The sequence below is a fragment of the Mytilus trossulus genome, chromosome 10, assembly GCF_036588685.1.
Source record: "Mytilus trossulus isolate FHL-02 chromosome 10, PNRI_Mtr1.1.1.hap1, whole genome shotgun sequence".
In the NCBI taxonomy this organism is placed as follows: domain Eukaryota; kingdom Metazoa; phylum Mollusca; class Bivalvia; order Mytilida; family Mytilidae; genus Mytilus; species Mytilus trossulus.
This window is the reverse complement of record NC_086382.1, coordinates 8,628,809-8,647,999: the sequence shown is the minus strand read 5'-3', so window position 1 is coordinate 8,647,999 and position 19,191 is coordinate 8,628,809. Positions and strand designations below refer to the sequence as shown.

The 19,191-nt window shown below is 32.6% G+C and overlaps 1 protein-coding gene across 1 annotated transcript; it reads left to right on the top strand.

Annotated features, from left to right (window-relative positions):
- The first annotated feature begins 411 nt into the window (after positions 1–411).
- LOC134687661 (uncharacterized) lies at positions 412–18,541 on the top strand. Its single transcript, XM_063548119.1, has 4 exons — positions 412–541; positions 10,253–10,482; positions 11,470–11,797; positions 15,168–18,541. The coding sequence occupies exons 1-4, from the start codon at positions 412–414 to the stop codon at positions 18,356–18,358; spliced, it is 3,879 nt and encodes a 1,292-aa protein (XP_063404189.1). The 3' UTR covers positions 18,359–18,541.
- The last annotated feature ends 650 nt before the right edge of the window (positions 18,542–19,191 follow it).

The following is a 19,191-nucleotide window of genomic DNA, read 5'->3' as shown; positions in this document are numbered from 1 at the left end:
AATTATGATGTAAAATTGTTAGCTTATGAACTAGCTCAAAGATTAAAACAAGTTTTACCAAAAATAATTCATACTGACCAAAAAGGTTATGTAAAAAATAGATACATAGGCTTGAATATTAGACGAATACAAGATATAATTGATTACTCAGAGAAATTTAAAGTAGATGGAGCAATACTTTTTGTTGATTTTTCCAAGGCATTTGACTCCCTTGAACGGAACTTTATGTCAGAAACCTTAGTAAAATTTGGTTTTAAAAGTAGTTTCATAAGATGGATGCAAACAATGTACACAGACATAAAAGGTTGTATACTCAACAATGGTTGGGTGTCCAGCAGTTTTAATATTTTTCGCGGAATTCGACAAGGATGTACAATTTTTTCGTTAGCCTTCGTATAAGTAGTTGAAATTATGGCAATTAAACTAAGACAAGATAATAATCTCAAAGGCTTAGAGGTGAAATTAGATGGTAGAAACTACTCACTAAAAATATGGCAATTTGCAGATGATACAACACTATTTCTTAAATCACCAAAACACGGTGGGTATGGTTGTCCTGCGAGAGAACGTACTGTGCTGGTGATTCGGTCCTGACGGGTGCTGGTGGGTCCTGATTCTGTGCTGGTGGGTTTGTTTACATTGTATCAGAACGGCAATAAAACGACTGTTTTGTTGCTTAATTTTTCTCGGATGCGTCATAAGAACCATGCAAAGTATATTACAACAATATTATATTGCAAAAGTCGTGCAAGTTCGTTAAACGGAATTGTCCTGACGCGGTGCTGGTGATAAGAAAAACGGTCCTGGTTCTGTGCTCCTATGTCCTGGTTCTGTGCCTTTATATTTCAGTTAAAAGTGGCATATATTCAAGATCATTGATGCTATAGTACTGTAATGACTAATTAACTGTTGCCTGCTTTTTTGAAATTGACATTGTTGTGAATCCGTTTACTGTTATTATGCAAGAAGAAATACCCCTATTTTTTTATTTTTTTTAAATAAACTGTAATCTTCTTCATTGGCCTGTTAATGGAACCCTTTTTTAATTTTTATTTCTAAGATAAAGAAAATATGTTAACGATTTTCGGGATTACGATTATTTTGCAGGATCACCAAAATACTTATATAAAGTAGATGATGAGGTATGTTTGTTGTCAATGGACAAATTTCCATAAGAAACCAAAGGAAGTATGTGTTAATAACCATACGACATCGTAATACCTTCAACAATAACCCATTACATAAAAATGTAAAAGGTCTTGCATAAAAATGGAGAGCAAAAATATAGAACAAAGGACTTTCTGAGCGTTTGAATCATATGTCTTTAGTAGCTTAAAACACATTTTTTTGTGAACAATTGAGTGTTGACTATAAGAATGACAATAGTATTGCGGGTTTGTTTGTTTGGTTTTGTTTGTTTTTTTTTGGGGGGGATGGGGTTAAGAAAGAGCAAGGTTACAGTGAAAGTTTTAAGCTTGGAATGGTTTCCCGTATGATTAAAAAGTTGTATTTTAAAAGAAAAATGAATCTTATAGCTATTAAGAATCACTAGCTGTATCTGTAAGATTTTTTCAACATAACTTTTTTGTCTGAACGGTTATCAGGTTTTTTTCTCGCGAAAGTTCGATAGAACACTAAAAAAATCACTATTTTATGAAAGGGCAGACTAGAATATATCAGAGAATAAAGACGAGATAACCTAGAGAACACTAACAAAACTAAGATTTCTTAGCTTTTTCATTTCAAAATTCCAAAATAAAGAAAGAATTACGGGGGAGGAAGTGAACAATGTGTCCTACTTTACTATATTTAAATATTTTTATGAATAAAAATCAAATGTGCCTTAATTATAATTGAAAATGAGTAAATGGAAAAAAATACCTAACTAAAATACACTTTTATTTTAATATTGGTAATATCACTAATGCGGGGTTCACACATTGCCGATTATTGCTCTCGTTTGAGATCAGACAGCAATACGACACGAAAAGTGAAAAAGTCGGATTAGTATCCTCAATTATCTGGAATGTCCTATCATTGTCTGAACGCATTCGTTTTAGTTCGTAACAGATTCCTACGGATTGGGAAGGATCCGAATAGTTCGGCAAAGCATCCCGACAGTTAGGTGCGTCCCGTAACAATCGGGGCAACTCAGCCGATTTTGTCTAGTCGGATTACAATCGTGGCTATGTCGTGACAGATTCTGCTGTATCGGATCGAATTCCGAACAATGTCTTGTGTATTCTGGACGGTGTCCTGTGGAACGGGAATGATCTAGAGTAATTTTTCATAGCTGTTTTTCTGCCGATTGAGTCCAGATTGCATCCAGATCTTGTCGATTGCGAACCGTTGTTTGCCGAAACCGTTCCGAAACAGTCCCGTTATTAATACGAAATTCGTCAATGATACCCACGTCAGAGTCCCGACAACTACAGAATACAATACGACTGAGACCAGACAAAGCCGTTTGCAATGCGATAGAGCGGACCGTGATAGGATTACGTTCCGACAGTACCTGATCATCTCGAATATGCCGACAATTTTCGAACGGATAACTTCCGTCAGCGTCGGTTCACTGTCTGATCTCAGTCGGATTACATTCGGTAGAGTCGGGACGCAGTCGTGACAGACTCGGTCGAATTTTACCTGGCGAAAAATACAAATCGGATTAGAAGCGGATTTAGAACGGGATTATCGGGACTAATTCGCTTAGAAACGGTTGAATATCGGTGCTTCCTGAACACTATCTGACTGTTGTCGTGATCAAATTATTTTTTTTACAGATTTTAATTTAAGTTTGAATTTCCATCCACGATTCACAGGATCTTGATTAGACTTTTAATAAATTTTAATCGGGAATGGTCCGGTCAAGAACGGTAGTAAAAATCGTGAATGTGTGACCCCAGCTTAAGCTTTTAAGTTTTGTGTGTCAAACACACCATCTCTGTAGTAATGACTCCTTACTAAGATATTTCACTTCATCCATTTTTTCCTGCATTTTTTTATATTGTGAATTCTTAGGATTGTTATATTAAAATGTAGCCTTAATTAATATTTAAAAAAACTGAATCTAAAGCCAAATATATCAAACATATTTGTTTCCATCTATCCGTTTTCAGGACAGTAACAATCAACGTAAACACGCCTGGAAAGTAAAATGCTTACTCGGCTGTCTGTAATCGACCATTTTTAGACACCCTCCTAAAAAACAAACCGGGTAGGGGGTTCAGAGATGCAAATTAAGTACTTAGATCAATATTTTATCTTTTCGTGTATGGTTTATGACCCCTTTTGTGGCCTGTCTATTACGAAATGTGCAACCTGCAAAAGTATCAAAACAGCACAGACAATGAATAATAGAGACATTATTTTGTACATATATCAAGGGGAAACTTCTTGCAAAGCATTATTATTTATAGTTCATTATTGTATTTAGTAGAAAAAGAGAATTTGGTGAAAATAAAATCACTATTTTTGAAGAAAATTCACAAACCTTTGTACAGAGATTTTTGTTATATTTAGCATGGGATCAACGCAAGGGTACATTATCCTTAAAAATCTATTCAAAAGTATTTTAAACTAACGTTTGCTAGATGTTAATTGTGCATTTCAAAATTCCCTAAGAGTTACTGGGAAATAGAAATATAGTCACTTGGTCTTCTCCAGACCGGCAGTAAAACGCTTGCCGAAGTGGGGCGTCCGTTTGGCTGTGCGGGATGTATCAAGTTCGCAGTCGCGTCCGGTCAGAATGGAGACGTTAAATCGCACTTTAAGAACCCTTTCAGCAACTTTCTGAGGGGTCCGTAGGTGGCCTGCTGCAAGGCAAAATTTCTGTTCTATCCAATACATCCTCATTTTCCAGTGACAGTCCAAAATTCCACGACCATTGGCCTCTTTTATGACAAGACCTACCTATTGTATTTATTGTGAACTTGTTCTCGTCTTGAATATGCATGAAATATTTGCCACTGGACGTAAAGCAACCAACAATCAATCAATCAATAGCTTCATACTACCAATTGAGTTTAAAACAAGTATGTAAGTTTAAAAAAGAAATTCTTAGATTAAACACCTACATTTAACTTTAAAAGGTCATAACAGTTTAAAACAATACAAATCTACACACACACACACACACAAACTGGCTTAATTTCAAATGGTTATCAACCTGAATCGCTATAAGATCATATAAGCTCACCTGTGTCGAGGGGTCGTGTGAGGTTCATGTATTGTTATTGTTTTGGTGTCCGCAATTACAAAACGATCTTTTCTGAAATTACTTGACCAAATGTTACCACATGATTTTTCAAGAGTGAATCTAGGAAAAACAATATTCATCAACAAACATGACCACTGTCTGTTAAAATTTATTCGAGTTTTTAGTTACAGCCGATTCAATTGAGTATGTAGGCAAACATAATATCTTTGGTTAGCTTGCTTGTTAGCTAAACCGTACCCTCCTTTCGAAGTAGCCTGGTCCTACAGACAGAAAGATGTTTCATTTGTCGGACTAGTATACTCTTAAAGTAAGTAGTTTACATAACCTAACAATGACTTTTCTGTTCATCAAGCAATATAACCAAATATATTCCCTTTGTCTTCACACTCATTGAAATTGGCTTTAATATTATTGCAAAAGTTCAAGCAATTAGGGCAAAACTTTCCGAGTAAAAAAAATCAAAATGTCTTTCCGAGTAAAAAAAATCAAAATGTCTATCTACCTTGCACATTTCAGAACATTCAGATCAGATAACGAAACTGGGTCCAGCAACATTTATAAGCAATTTAAGATTTTGACCCTCACAGTTTCCATTCACCTTCCATTCATGATCATTAAATTGAACTGTAAAACATTTCTTGGTACCTTCTTAATTCCTTTATAAGTCTTATGTAAACATAATTATGACAATAACTGTTGTGAGCACAAGATTCACTGCACACTTTTAATGTTCTGCTTCATCAAACATTAAAATGTGAACTTAAGTTTTGAGACTTTTTTAATCGACGCGATTGAGATTTTTTTATATGAGAACATGGTTTATCTATTAGTTGAAAATGCGGCTTTGAAATAGCTTTCAGTACCTGCGAGCATTCGTTGTTCAATAATGTGTGTTTTTGTGTTATTATTTAATGTGATAATTTGTTGTGCTGGTACAGCACTGTAACAATGAAGGAGGAAATGAGGATCGAGGGTTGGTTGGGTGGAAGTGGGGAGGGGTATGCCGAGCGCTGACAAACATGTCTATGCGGCATGGGCTTTGATCATTGTTGAGGCATCAATGTAAGGGGCATTTAATATCTTAATAAAACTATTCTTATTTTTAGATACTAAATTATATTGTTCTCTGATATTAGACGAAAGATGTTGCCCATTTATGTAATTATGTTATACAAGTTACGATCATTTGAAAACACATAGTAAACAGCCAAATGGATGCACAAGAGCTAAAATAGGAGTAATAGATCCTATTGACAACAATTATCTGCCCAATTTTATTGATTTTGTAACATTTGTTTCAAATATGACCAACTTCTTATCCAAAATCACCAGCACCGTATCAGGACCCACCAGCACAATGACAGGACCCACCAGCACAGTATCAGGACATGAGTAAATTGAAAAAATGCTAAATTTTAATAAATTGCAATGTTTTTTTTACAAAATAGTTTTGTCGTGTGGATTGCGGTATAGAAAGTGGACTCTATGAGCATTTTTGTTTTATTTTTTCAGTTCGAGATTTTCTGAAAATGAGCATTATTGTGTTACGCTTACTGAAACAGTTTAGAGGGTCAACTTTTCAATGGTTTACATATTAACCCATAAGAAACAAAATTGAAAAATCTCAACTGTTTTCTTCCATTTTTTATGAGTGAAAACGTCAAAAATCATCATTTTCGTCTTTGTTTACATTTTTTCATTGATCACCAGCACCCGTCAGGACCAAATCACCAGCACAGTACGTTCTCTCGCAGGACAACCATACCCACCGTGCAAAAGATGTTAGTTTAGCAATGAATATAATTGAAACTTTTGGAAGTTTATCAGGATTACAATTTAACATAAATAAAACAGAAGGATTTTGGTTAGGAAAACTTAAACATAGCAGAGATAAATTTGAAAGCATAAATTGGAAAACAGATAACATTAAACGTCTTGGCTTTCACTTTAAAATTTGGTTATAACAATCAAGACGGTCAAAAACTAAACACTGATAAACAGCTAAAAAAATGTGAAAAAATTATATCAAACTGGAAGAAAAGAAATTTAACATTAATAGGTTAAATAGAAGTAGTAAAATCATTATTTTTTCCAAATTTAACCTATATTGCTTCAAACATGTACATCCCAAAGGAAATAATACAAAAGTTTAAAACTCTAGTATATATTTTATATGGAATGGGGAAAAAGATAAAATTAAACGTGCAACCCTTTGTAAAGACTATTTTATAGAAGGTGGGTTAAAAATTATCGATATAGATCTGTATCTCAAACCACTTCAATTACGCTGGATTTTAAAACTTAAACAAAATTCTGGTGAAAATTGGTCAAGCATACCCCAAGTTTACTTAAACAAATTTGGTAAAAACCTTTTGATATTTCAAATGAAAAAAAAATTATTTAAATCCCTTTTTGAGTTCTATCAGCAATTGATTAAAACTTGGATTAATGTTAAGGGATGACAGACAAAGACCCCACAAACATTTCTAGACATAAGAAAGAAGATTTTATGGGGTAATCATAACATACAAACAAAAGGAAAATACTTATTATTTACTAAATGGATTGAACAGAATATTTTGTATGTAAATTAACATACTTGATGAAAAATGTTATATATCAAAAAATAAAATATTAACCAAAATAAAAGATAAACGTGATTGGATACTAGCATTATCGTTATTAAAGAAAGCTATTCCAAAAACATTGGTAGAATATTTTAAAGCAAGAAAGCTCATTTAAAACAAAAGTAAATATAAAGAATACAAAAGTTCTGCAAATACTACTCAATCATAATATTAATCAAGAAATGAGTAATAAAGAAATATATTCAATACTATTTGTCCCGCATAAACAAGAAAAACCTGTATGTTTTCTAAAGTGGGAAAGAATCTTTGAAGAAAATTTAAATATAGAATTCAAAAGCACTCTTGATTTTATATTTAATTACCTAGATAACAACAAATTTAAAATGTTTAAATAGAAATAACTCCACTTCATCCTTCAATACAATGAATTGCTAGTTCAGTGGAAAGTATTAGAAAACAATTCTTGTATATTTTGCAAAGAAATTGAAAACTATAAACATTTTTTATTACATGCCCGTATAATAATACTTACTGGCAAGAAATATATAAGCTATAACTTTATCTTCAAATAGATAGACACATTCTACAGATAGAAAATTTAATAACTGGCTATAAACTAGCAGATAAAAATATTCTGATATAAATACCCTGATAACAGTTATATTTTTTTCCATATATAAGGCACATTAGGTTTCAAACAAAAAAGAAACAAAGATAGAAATCTTTAAAATTTTCAAAAAGGAAATATACGACATAATAAAATTAAATGCGATAAGAAACATTGAAACCGGAAAAATGTTAATAAAGACGTCAACATATTGTAACCTGTAAGTACAAGTATTACTGGTTGACAAATCAACATATTGCATCAAACATGTACATTCCAAAGGAAATGTGGTAAAAACATTTACTAAATTTTATCATCGGTATAAAGACATCATTCGTAAATATAGCTCAACATGCAGACTTCTAATATGTTCGGGTATTTCACATCCAATTTTTTATGGAAATATTCTTTATAAAGCACAAAGGTGTCAGTATTCACCTCAGAAACTTACAAAACCTTTGAATAGACTTATTAAGAAGGGATATAATTACGATACTGTTGTCAAGTCATTAAAGATTGCATATTCTAGCGTTAATATTGAGTCACTGATAAGGTCTTTGCATCGGAACTAAACACATTTATTCTAAAAACAGTTGTTGGCATGACAGGGGTTATGTTCTTCTCATATATGTTATGATACTAAACCCCTAACGGTAAGGATTGTGCCTGATGTTCATCTGATGAAATCATAATCTTTCAGTCAGATTAATTGAAGTCTGGAGCTGGCATGTCAGTTAACTGCTAGTAGTCTGTTGTTATTTATGTATTATTGTCATTTTGTTTATTTTCTTTGGTTACATCTTCTGGCATCAGACTCGGACTTCTCTTGAACTGAATTTTAATGTACGTATTGTTATGCGTTTACTTTTCTACATTGGTTAGAGGTATAGGGGGAGGGTTGAGATCTCACAAACATGTTTAACCCCGCCGCATTTTTGCGCCTGTCCCAAGTCAGGAGCCTCTGGCCTTTGTTAGTCTTGTATTATTTTAATTTTAGTTTCTTGTGTACAATTTGGAAATTAGTATGGCGTTCATTATCACTGGACTAGTATAAATTTGTTTAGGGGCCAGCTGAAGGACGCCTCTGGTGCGGAAATTTCTCGCAATGTATTGAAAATAAATAACTCAGCAGGTCTTATCAAAAGCATGAGATGGCACCAGATTCTTCATAAATTCGTCTTTTTCCCCAAAAAAAATCTGGAAACACTTCCCATTTTTTAATAACAAAAGTATAAATATTATTCAAATATACTTGAAATGTCTGAAAATTGGTTTCATTTAACTTGAGGTATATTGTCTCAGGAAACCTTACCTCACTTTTATTTTAACAGGGCCGTAACTACATTGAAACAAATGCCTCATGTAGGAAATTTCAAAACCAAACGCTTGTCTTCATATCAAGTTGTGTTTTCCCTCAGAGGTAGCCTTGATTTTCGGGATCAATGTTTCTTATCTATTTGTCTTGTGTTCATTGATTGCCCGTCTGTATTCTGTTAGTCTTGCATTTCTTTTGTAATCTAGTAGTTTTGTTATGAACTAAATAAGTTTAAAAATTAGCAGCCACAGACTTAACTATGTGAATTCCATTTTTGCTTTATCATGCACATTGGTCTTTTGATGTTGTCCCTATAAACTTAAGTCTTACACTGAATTTATACATTTTGCTTTGAGACTAAAATATTGTAAACAAATATTAAAACAAAACCAGCATTTTCAGATTAAATAATGATCTAGGGAACGCCCAGAAAGCATGCTTTTGCATCATTTGTTATATAGCTTCTTGGGCCTTCAGTGGCTCCAAAACCCTTCAAATAAAAAATTTGCCTCGCTCCGTTCGGCTAAATATGTTTGCCAATACTTTGAAAAGAGGCTAGTTACAATAAAACTTTAATACTATGTATGTATATATATGCAATGCATGTATATGCAGTTGGGAATATAAAAGATTCATTTCTGCAGAGGATGATGATTAATTGTGATTAAATGGTACATAATGATTTGACTATACATGTATTATTTATAATAAACAAATCATTTAAAAATTGCATGTTGACGAATATTATAAATTTAGTTGTAAAAAATGAATAATCAGTCCCTTGCATTAATGAAAATGAGAAACAACTTTCTTTTTTCAATAGTGCAGAAAATGAATAATCTGACCTCTTAGTTTACAAAAATAAATAACCGATCAAAAACAAATCCTCCTGCCCCCCCCCCCCACCCCGAATGTCAAATGGTCGTCCCTTTACCTTGGCCTAGTCTAAATAATATACCACGAGGTGCCAAAAAAAAAACGCATCGCAAATAACCTATTGATTTGAGTTTAACATAATTATTCACCTACCTATATGTTTATTTTGATAAATAAACGTGACCAAGCATGTAAGCTAGGAAAAATAAATCCTTAATATCATAATATAAAAGAATAAGTTAGGCTAACTACAATACACAGTAACCTGTGAGAAAGTAAACACACATAATATAATAACAAAACGGTACGGCGTAGATCCGTAACTTTTCCCGATTTTTGAACAGACACACAAAAAAAAATAAAAAATGAATGAATCTATTTGTATTGATATTTATTTATATAATGTGTTATGTTTAATTGTAAAATACTAACATTAATATAATATTTTATTATATATTCTCCCTGGATGTATAATAATTGATATAAAGGGATACTTAGCCTAATGCTGTAAGCTAGGTAAATTGTTAAACAGCATTTAGTGCAATAAAGATGATTTAATTGTTTTAAAAAAAAAATGAATGTAATTACAAGTCACATTTACTCGGGTGAACTCATGACTGTTGACGTTCAATATCTTGTTGTTACAGGTGTACCTGATTCCAAAACTTTTGATGTAACGTTGATGATATGTTTGATCAGAAACTTGACATCTGTCACTCCTCCAATCAATGGGTTTGACTATCTACCACTACCACGGGAGACAACTCCTGGTCCTGATCTTGCCAGGATTAAATGGTACAGAAATATACTAGCTCATCATGATAGTAACACTATGGCAACAGGTGATTTCAATACAGCATGGACAAATATAGCAGATGTAAGTACATTCTTTATAAAACAAAAATGTTGTATAATGTGGTACCTAGCAACTATAGGTATGTACAATTTCAGTAGTGAGCAAAACCCATACCATTAAGTAAACTATAAAAAGACAATGCATGATGAACACAATATTAAAAAGAAACCAAACAACCCAATTTATTAATGAAACAACAAATGAAAAAAAAAAGTTTTAGACGGCAATTACAGAAAAACAATGAATTGATGGCTCCTGATTTGGGATAGACATTTAAAGATTGTGGTATTGTTAAACATGTTTGTGGGCACTCAACCAGTCTGTAACCTGTGACAGTAGTGTAAAAGAGAGGCAAAACGATACCAAAGGGACATATAAACTCATAATTCGAAAATGAACTAAAACATCACTACAATTATTTTTTTTTTTTGTCAAATCAGTTGAAAAGGGCTTGACTCATCAGATTGACAATCAAACATGTGATAAGAGTAAAGAAAAAAAGCACTTACAGTTACTGACACCTTATAAAAAAATCCTTGTAGATGACATACATCGTGTATCAGAGACTAAGATAAGAATAAGTACAAATCATCCAGTGGATTTAGTACAAAGACATCAATTTTTTACTAGTACATATAAGTCACAATTTCCCGGGGCACCTGAGATCACCTCTCGTTTTTGGTGGGATTCGTCTTGCTCAGTCTTTAGTTTTCTGTGTTGTTTCTTGTGTACTATGATTTCTCTGTTTGTCTTTTTCATTTTAAGCCTTGGCGTTGTCAGCTTATTGTCGATTTATGAGTTTGACTGTTCCTCTGGTATCTTTCGCCTCTCTTGAATTAATTGACTAAAATATTGGCATATTTCGTATTCATCCTGGGACATATATTTCCTGAGGGTTTTTTTCCATTATCATAAATTTAAAATCTATACCTAACCCAAAAATAATTACTTCTTATGAATATATAAAGAACTCTGTTTATGGTAACTTACTGGAATATTTATCTGTAGGCTGTAAATAGATTGGGTGGTTTGCCAATGATTCAGGAGTGCCTAGATCTAAAGGTAAAAATCTTAGATCAGTCAAACCAGGAAATTATGCTGGAAATCAAACAATCACAGGAAGAAATGAAGGAATTGAGACGAACAATGGAAATTGAACACTCTACAATGAGGGAAAATCTTACAGTTTTGCAAGATTCTTGCAGTACTTTGCAAACAGAAAACTCAAGCACTACAAAAAATCTGATAGATCTGAAGAATTCCCATAGTGATTTACAAATTGAACACTCAAAAGTCACAGAGATTTTAAAAGACCTAATACCATGGAACATAAGAGGTATATATTATAATAGTATTACAAGAAAATATTTAGTAGAACTTTACTGGTTATTCAGGGGTCCTTAAACAAACAGCTTCTTGAAGTTCTTTTTCATTTTCCATGTTATTTATTTTTCAATCCAGTAAAATTACCTAAATTACGTCATTGTGTGTTGGATACATCATAAATATTAGGAGGTGAAAATAATACTCTAAAATAATGTTAGCACTTTAATTTTGTTTTTGCAAGAACCGTTTTTAGCGTATTTTTACTTGCAGTTGAGATAGTATAGCTGAAAATGTTCGTGGCTTCTGTTACTAAAAATAAATTTAAATCAAAGTTTAACATGTTTAACAGGAAGGACATTTAGATGATTAACAATGCAAACAAGGTAGATAGAGTCAACTTAGTTTTGACAAGGATGTTAACATGATTAAGGTGCTGACTTTTTTGGTATCATTTAGTAACGATGCCTTATGCTTTGAAGTTTCAGGATTCCATGACAGCAAACAAAAGACTGAGGATTTTTTTTATATTACAAATTAGATCAGGTTAATAGGTCAATTCCATAGTTCTTACTATGTGTCAATTCAAAAGATCATACCATATCTCAAATCAATTGTCAATACCATATGGCAAGTCAATTGTCTTGCAATCTCACTATACATCAAATCATTTGTCTTTACCATATGTTATGCCATATACCAAGTCAATTGTCTTGCAATCTCACTATACATCAAATCATTGTCTTTACCATATGTTATGCCATATACCAAGTCAATTGTCTTGCAATCTCACTATACATCAAAGCATTTGTCTTTACCATATGTTATGCCATATACCAAGTCAATTGTCTTGCAATCTCACTATACATCAAATCATTTGTCTTTACCATATGTTATGCCATATACCAAGTCAATTATCTATACCTTATATCAATGCCCTTGGTCATACCATATGTCAAGTCTCTTTGCCATACTTTATTTCATGTCAATTGTCTTTACAATATACCTAGGCAATTATTATATGTAAAACCAATTTGTCCATACTATATATCAAGTCAGTTGTCTGTATCTAATGTCACGCTACTTGGCTATATCCTATGTGAAGTCAATTATATGTTAGAAATGTCAAGCCATTTATCTATATATCATTATGCCAAATCATTTATTAAGTCAAACCAATCATCTATACCATATGTCAAGTACATTTTCCATTCCGTATATCAAACCAATTGTCCATCACATCTGTCAAGTAAACTGTCTTAACCATATGTCAAATCAATTGTCCATATCTTATGCCAAGCCAGTTGTCAATATCTGATTTCTAGTCACTTTGCTATACAATATATCAAGTCAATTATCTCATTGAGATGGCAAGTCAATTATATACCCCATATGCCATCAATTATTATGTCAAACCAATTATCCATACAATATGGTAAACCAATTGTTTAAACCTCATGTCAAGCTACTTGGCTATGCATAATGGCATGCAAATGTTTCAACAATGTCAATGTCAAGACTTGATTGCAGTTCAATTGTCCTGATCCTATGATAATACATAGTCTATACCATATTTCAAATCAAATGTCCATATCATATGTCAATTATATTGTCCATATTACATATGTCAAGTCAATTGTCCAAACCATATGTCAAATCATTGTCTTTATCGTATGTAAAGTTATTAGTCTATACCTTATGTCAATTCCTTTTCAATACAACATGTCAGGTTAATAGTCCATAGCATATGTCAAGTCAATTATTTATACCAAATGTCCAGTCAGTTGTATCTTAACCGTGTGCCAAGTCAACTATTATGTCAAACTGTTCCATATGTCAAGCTAATTGTCTATATCTTATGCCAAACCACTTGGCTATACCATATGTCAAGTCAATTGTATACATCTAATCTGAAGCCATTTGGTTACACATATGTGAGTGCAGTAATGCCCGTTATCGTCAGGGGTCAAACGGTCATTTCAGCTACTGATGACGTCAAATTGGTTGAAAAATTTCCGTGATTCGTCAAAATATCCTTATCGTGATTCGTCAAAGGTCTCAAATAATCATAATTACCCCTTTTGTTTGAATAAAATTAACGTGATTTGTCAAAATCATTGGACTTTTTAATCGTCTTAAAGAAAGTGTACAATTTATCGTCATCCACCAAAAATTACCGTTAACGTCATTTGGCGATTTTATTATGTCTAGTAATACTGGCTTTATATAATCTGATGCCATTCAGCTACTCATATGTCAAGTCAACTGTCTAAACCTATTGTCAAATCGCTTGGCTTTATATTATGTCACGTAAATTGTCTATATATAAGATCAAGCCACTTGGCTATTCAATATGTCAAGTCAATTATCTTTTTGATATGTCAAGTCAATTATCTATACCATATGCCAAGTCAATGATTATGTCAAACTAATTATGCATACCATATGTCAAGTCAATTTTCCATACCATATGTCAAGTCAATTTTATATACCAAACATCAAATTAATTGGCCATACACCATATGTAAAGATAATTGTCCATACTACATTTGAAGTCAATTTTCCATAACATATGTCAAGTCAATTATCTATACCCTATAGATATTATGTCAAGAAGTTGTACCATATGTCAATAAAATTATCTATACCATATTTCAAGTCAACTATCTATACCCTAAAGATGTAATGTCAATTATCTGTACCATATGTCAAGAGAAATATCTAAACTATATATGGTCAATTGTCCATATCATAAGTCATATTAGTTATCTGTATGACATGTTTAATGTGTTTTTCTATGTATACCATATGTCAAACCAATTGTCCACACCATATGTCAAGACAATTATCCATTCCATATGTCAAGTAAATGGTCCATGTCATATGGCATGTCAATTGTCTGTATGACATTTTAAGTGTTTTTCATACCATTTGTCAAGCGAATTTTCATATTCCAAACCTATTTCCAGTGCATATCATAGGTCAAGCCCGTATCTATACCGTAGATCAAGCTCTTTGTCTACACTATATTCAAGCCTTTTGTTCATACAATTTTAAATACGTATGTCTTTTGTCTAAATACAAAGCATTCATAGATCAAGCCTTTTGTCCATACCATATGACAAGCCTTTTACCTAAGTACTTATCATTCATAGATCAAGCATTTTGTCCATACCATATGTCTAGCCTTTTGTCTATATCATTTGACAAGCAAATTGTCCATACCATATGTCAAGCCTTTATCCTTTACATAGCGTGGATAGATCAAGCCTTTTGTTTATACCATATGTCAGGCAAATTTTCTATACCATATATGTCAAACATTCCTTAATTTCTATCTTATATAATAAGTATTCAAAGAATTGTCAATTCTTCTCTTTCAGAACAAATTAATGAGGAATTAGAAAATTGGAAAGAAAATGACAAAATATTTATAGAAACAAACGGAGCAAAATGTGTATTAAAGTATATTAAAGAAAATGGCTGTGTTGTTGTCACAGCAAGTTCTGGTTGTGGAAAATCATCATTGGTGCGTCACGTAGCTTTACAGATGCAAAATGAAGGCTATGAGATTTTACCAGTATCAAATCCTAAGGAAATCATCAAGTGGTACAATCCAATGAAGAAGATATTGTTTGTAGTGGATGATTTTTGTGGAACATATAGTTTAAATCCAAGGAAGTTTGAAAACTGGAAAAATTTGATGGAAAAAATTAATGCATTAGTAGAAAAGAAACCAGTGAAGTTAATTATGTCTTGTAGACTACAGGTTTATAAGGATAGGCAAATGAAATCGTTGTCATTATTTAAAGCGTGTGAATGCAATCTTCAGTCTGCCGATTTGTGTTTATTGAAAACAGAAAAACAATCCATTGCTGAATTTTACCTGAAAACAAACGCTTCTAAGATCAGTGAATTGTATGACATGTTTGACTGTTTTCCTCTTTTGTGTCAATTGTACAGCAAAAACTCAAAACTGAACATTGTAGATTTCTTTACAAATCCATTTACAGTTTACAAAGGAGAGATAGATAAATTGCAGACAGAGGGAGCACATGTCAAATACTGTGCACTTGCTCTATGTGTAATGTTTAACAATCAGTTGAAAGAAGAATGGCTTACTGAAAATGTGGATGACAACATCAAAAAAATCATAAAGAATACATATGAAGCTTGTAAAGTGGTTAAAGGGACATCACGATTGGTTTTACGTGATGAGCTGGATTCACTCACACATACATATATCAGAAAGGATGGTGAAGTCTACAGAACTATTCATGACAAATTATTTGATTTTCTTGCTTTTTACTTTTGCAGTGAAATGATTTATTGTTTAATTAATAATGCTACAAGTCAATTTATTAGTGAAAGATTTTTATTTGAAAGAAAAAGCAAAAATGATGAATTTACAATTATTGTACCAACGAGATATCAGCAAATGCATATAAAAAGAATGGTAGATGACTGGTCAAGAGGAGAGGTTGTAGATGTTTTCTGTAACATCAATATGGTCAATCTTATCTTCAGACAAAGATTCCTTCTACATATACAAAGCTTAGCAATATCACAACAAAAACAATTGGCCAGTTCATATGACATTAATGACAAAAGTACTCCATTGATACAGTGTTGTTTTATAGGAGATATTGATCTGGTTAAATGGTGTATTCAACATTGCATCAGTAATGTAAACCATTGTCGTTATACTGATAAGGTATCACCTCTTTACATATCATCTGCATATGGATATACTGAAGTAGTTCAGATGTTGATACACAATAAGGCAGACATTAATAAGTGTAATAATGAAGAGTGTTCACCTCTGTACATTGCTTGTCAGAACGGACATACTGAAGTAGTTCAGATGTTAATAAACAATAAGGCAGACATTAATAAGTGTAGAGATACTGAAGTATCACCTCTGTACATTGCTTGTCAGGAAGGACATACTGAAGTAGTTAAGATGTTAATAAACAATAAGGCAGATATTAATAAGTGTAGAGATACTGGAGTATCACCTCTGTACATTGCTTGTCTGAAAGGACATACTGAAGTAGTTCAGATGTTAATAAACAATAAGGCAGACATTAATAAGTGTAGAGATACTCTTGAATCACCTCTGTACGTTGCTTGTCAGAATGGACATACTGAAGTAGTTCAGATGTTAATAAACAATAAGGCAGACATTAATAAGTGTGATGATGAAGAAGTATCACCTCTGTACGTTGCTTGTCAGAATGGACATACTGAAGTAGCTCAGATGTTAATAAACAATAAGGCAGACATTAATAAGTGTAGAGATACTGGAGTATCACCTCTGTACATTGCTTGTCAGGAAGGACATACTCAAGTAGTTAAGATGTTAATAAACAATAAGGCAGACATTAATAAGTGTAGAGATACTGGAGTATCACCTCTGTACATTGCTTGTTATCAAGGACATACTGAAGTAGTTAAGATGTTAATAAATAATAAGGCAGACATTAATAAGTGTACAGATACTGGTGAATCACCTCTGCACGTTGCTTGTCAGAATGGACATACTGAAGTAGTTCAGATGTTAATAAACAATAAGGCAGACATTAATAAGTGTGATGATGAAGAAGTATCACCTCTGTACATTGCTTGTTATAAAGGACATACTGAAGTAGCTCAGATGTTAATAAACAATAAGGCAGACATTAATAAGTGTAGAGATACTGGAGCATCACCTCTGAACGTTGCTTGTCAGAATGGACATACTGAAGTAGTTAAGATGTTAATAAACAATAAGGCAGACATTAATAAGTGTGATAATGAAGAGTGTTCACTTATGTACATTGCTGGTCAGAATGGACATACTGAAGTAGTTCAGATGTTAATAAACAGTAAGGCAGACATTAATAAGTGTAGAGATACTGGAGCATCACCTGTGTACATTGCTTGTTATAAAGGATATACAGAAGTAGTTCAGATGTTAATAAACAATAAGGCAGACATTAATAAGTGTGATAATAAAGAGTATTCACCTCTGTACATTGCATGTCAGAATGGACATACTGAAGTAGTTCAGATGTTAATAAACAATAAGGCAGACATTAATAAGTGTAGAGATACTGGAGTTTCACCTGTGTACATTGCTTGTCAGAATGGACATACTGAAGTAGTTCAAATGTTAATAAACAATAAGGCAGACATTGATAAATGTAGTGTTGAAGAAGTATCACCTCTGTACATTGCTTGTCAGGAAGGACATACTGAAGAAGTTCAGATGTTAATTAACAATAAGGCAGACATTAATAAGTGTAGAGATACTGGAGACTCACCTCTGTACATTGCTTGTAAGGAAGGACATACTGAAGTAGTTCAGATGTTAATAAACAATAAGGCAGACATTAATAAGTTTAGATATACTGGAGAAACACCTCTGACCATTGCTTGTTACCAAGGCCATACTGAGGTAGTTCAGATGTTAATAAACAATCAGGCAGACATTAATAAGTGTACAAATACAGGATTATCTCCCATATTTATAGCACGTTATCGAGGTCATGCCGATGTTGTTGAATTGTTATTAAAACAAAGCAGATTGTAACATTAAATTTCAGGAATGACCCCATTGTATATTGGTGGAAGAGAAAACCATACACATATTGTCCATCATTAGATAGATGAAACAAATAAACAATATAATTAGTATGCATAACAGCGATAGCAGTGATTAAAGGACTGAATGACCCCTATCACTTCAAATATACTTGACGGTTTTTATTTTACAATGTTGAAAATAATACATTATTAACTCTTTGTCATGTTGATTTACATGATCTTTGTCAGAATTGAATTTAAAAGTCAAATGAATAAAAGGAGATGTTGGATATGATGTATTACAAACTTTCAACCAAAAACACATCTAGGGAGAAACATACAGTTTTCAACAAAGGACAGGTGGTGTAGACTATCAATGTATACAACATGTTAAGATCTAAATAATCCTGAGTCATCCAAGTGGTTAAAAAATTTGTAAAAAAGAATTGACATCACCACCAAATAACAAAAACATCAAGTTAGAACATAACCAACTGTGATGAGGTTTCTAATTAAGGACGGGTACACAAATTTGTTAAAATTCAAATAACAAAAAAGCCAATCTCCAAGGAAAATTCAAAACGGAAAGTCGCTTATCAAATGCCAAAATCAAAAGCTGAAACACATCAAACGGATGAAAAACAACCGTCATATTCCTGACTTGACACAGGCATTTACTTATGTAGAAAATGGTGGATAAAACCTAGTTTTATAGCTTTTTTAACCTCTCACTTGTTTGCCAGTCGCATAAAATTCCATTATATTGACAACAATGTTTGAACAAAACAAACAGACCTAATAGGTAAAAATGTCAAAAATAGGGTAACCGTAGTCAACATT

What these genes read in the sequence shown, in the direction of transcription:
- LOC134687661 (XM_063548119.1), top strand. Translation starts at nt 412, where the DNA reads ATGGCAATTAAACTAAGACAAGATAATAATCTCAAAGGCTTAGAGGTG. An exon ending in CATGGACAAATATAGCAGAT is followed by an intron (nt 10,483 to 11,469) that starts GTAAGTACATTC and finishes ATTTATCTGTAG; the next exon opens with GCTGTAAATAGATTGGGTGG. An exon ending in AATACCATGGAACATAAGAG is followed by an intron (nt 11,798 to 15,167) that starts GTATATATTATA and finishes CTTCTCTTTCAG; the next exon opens with AACAAATTAATGAGGAATTA.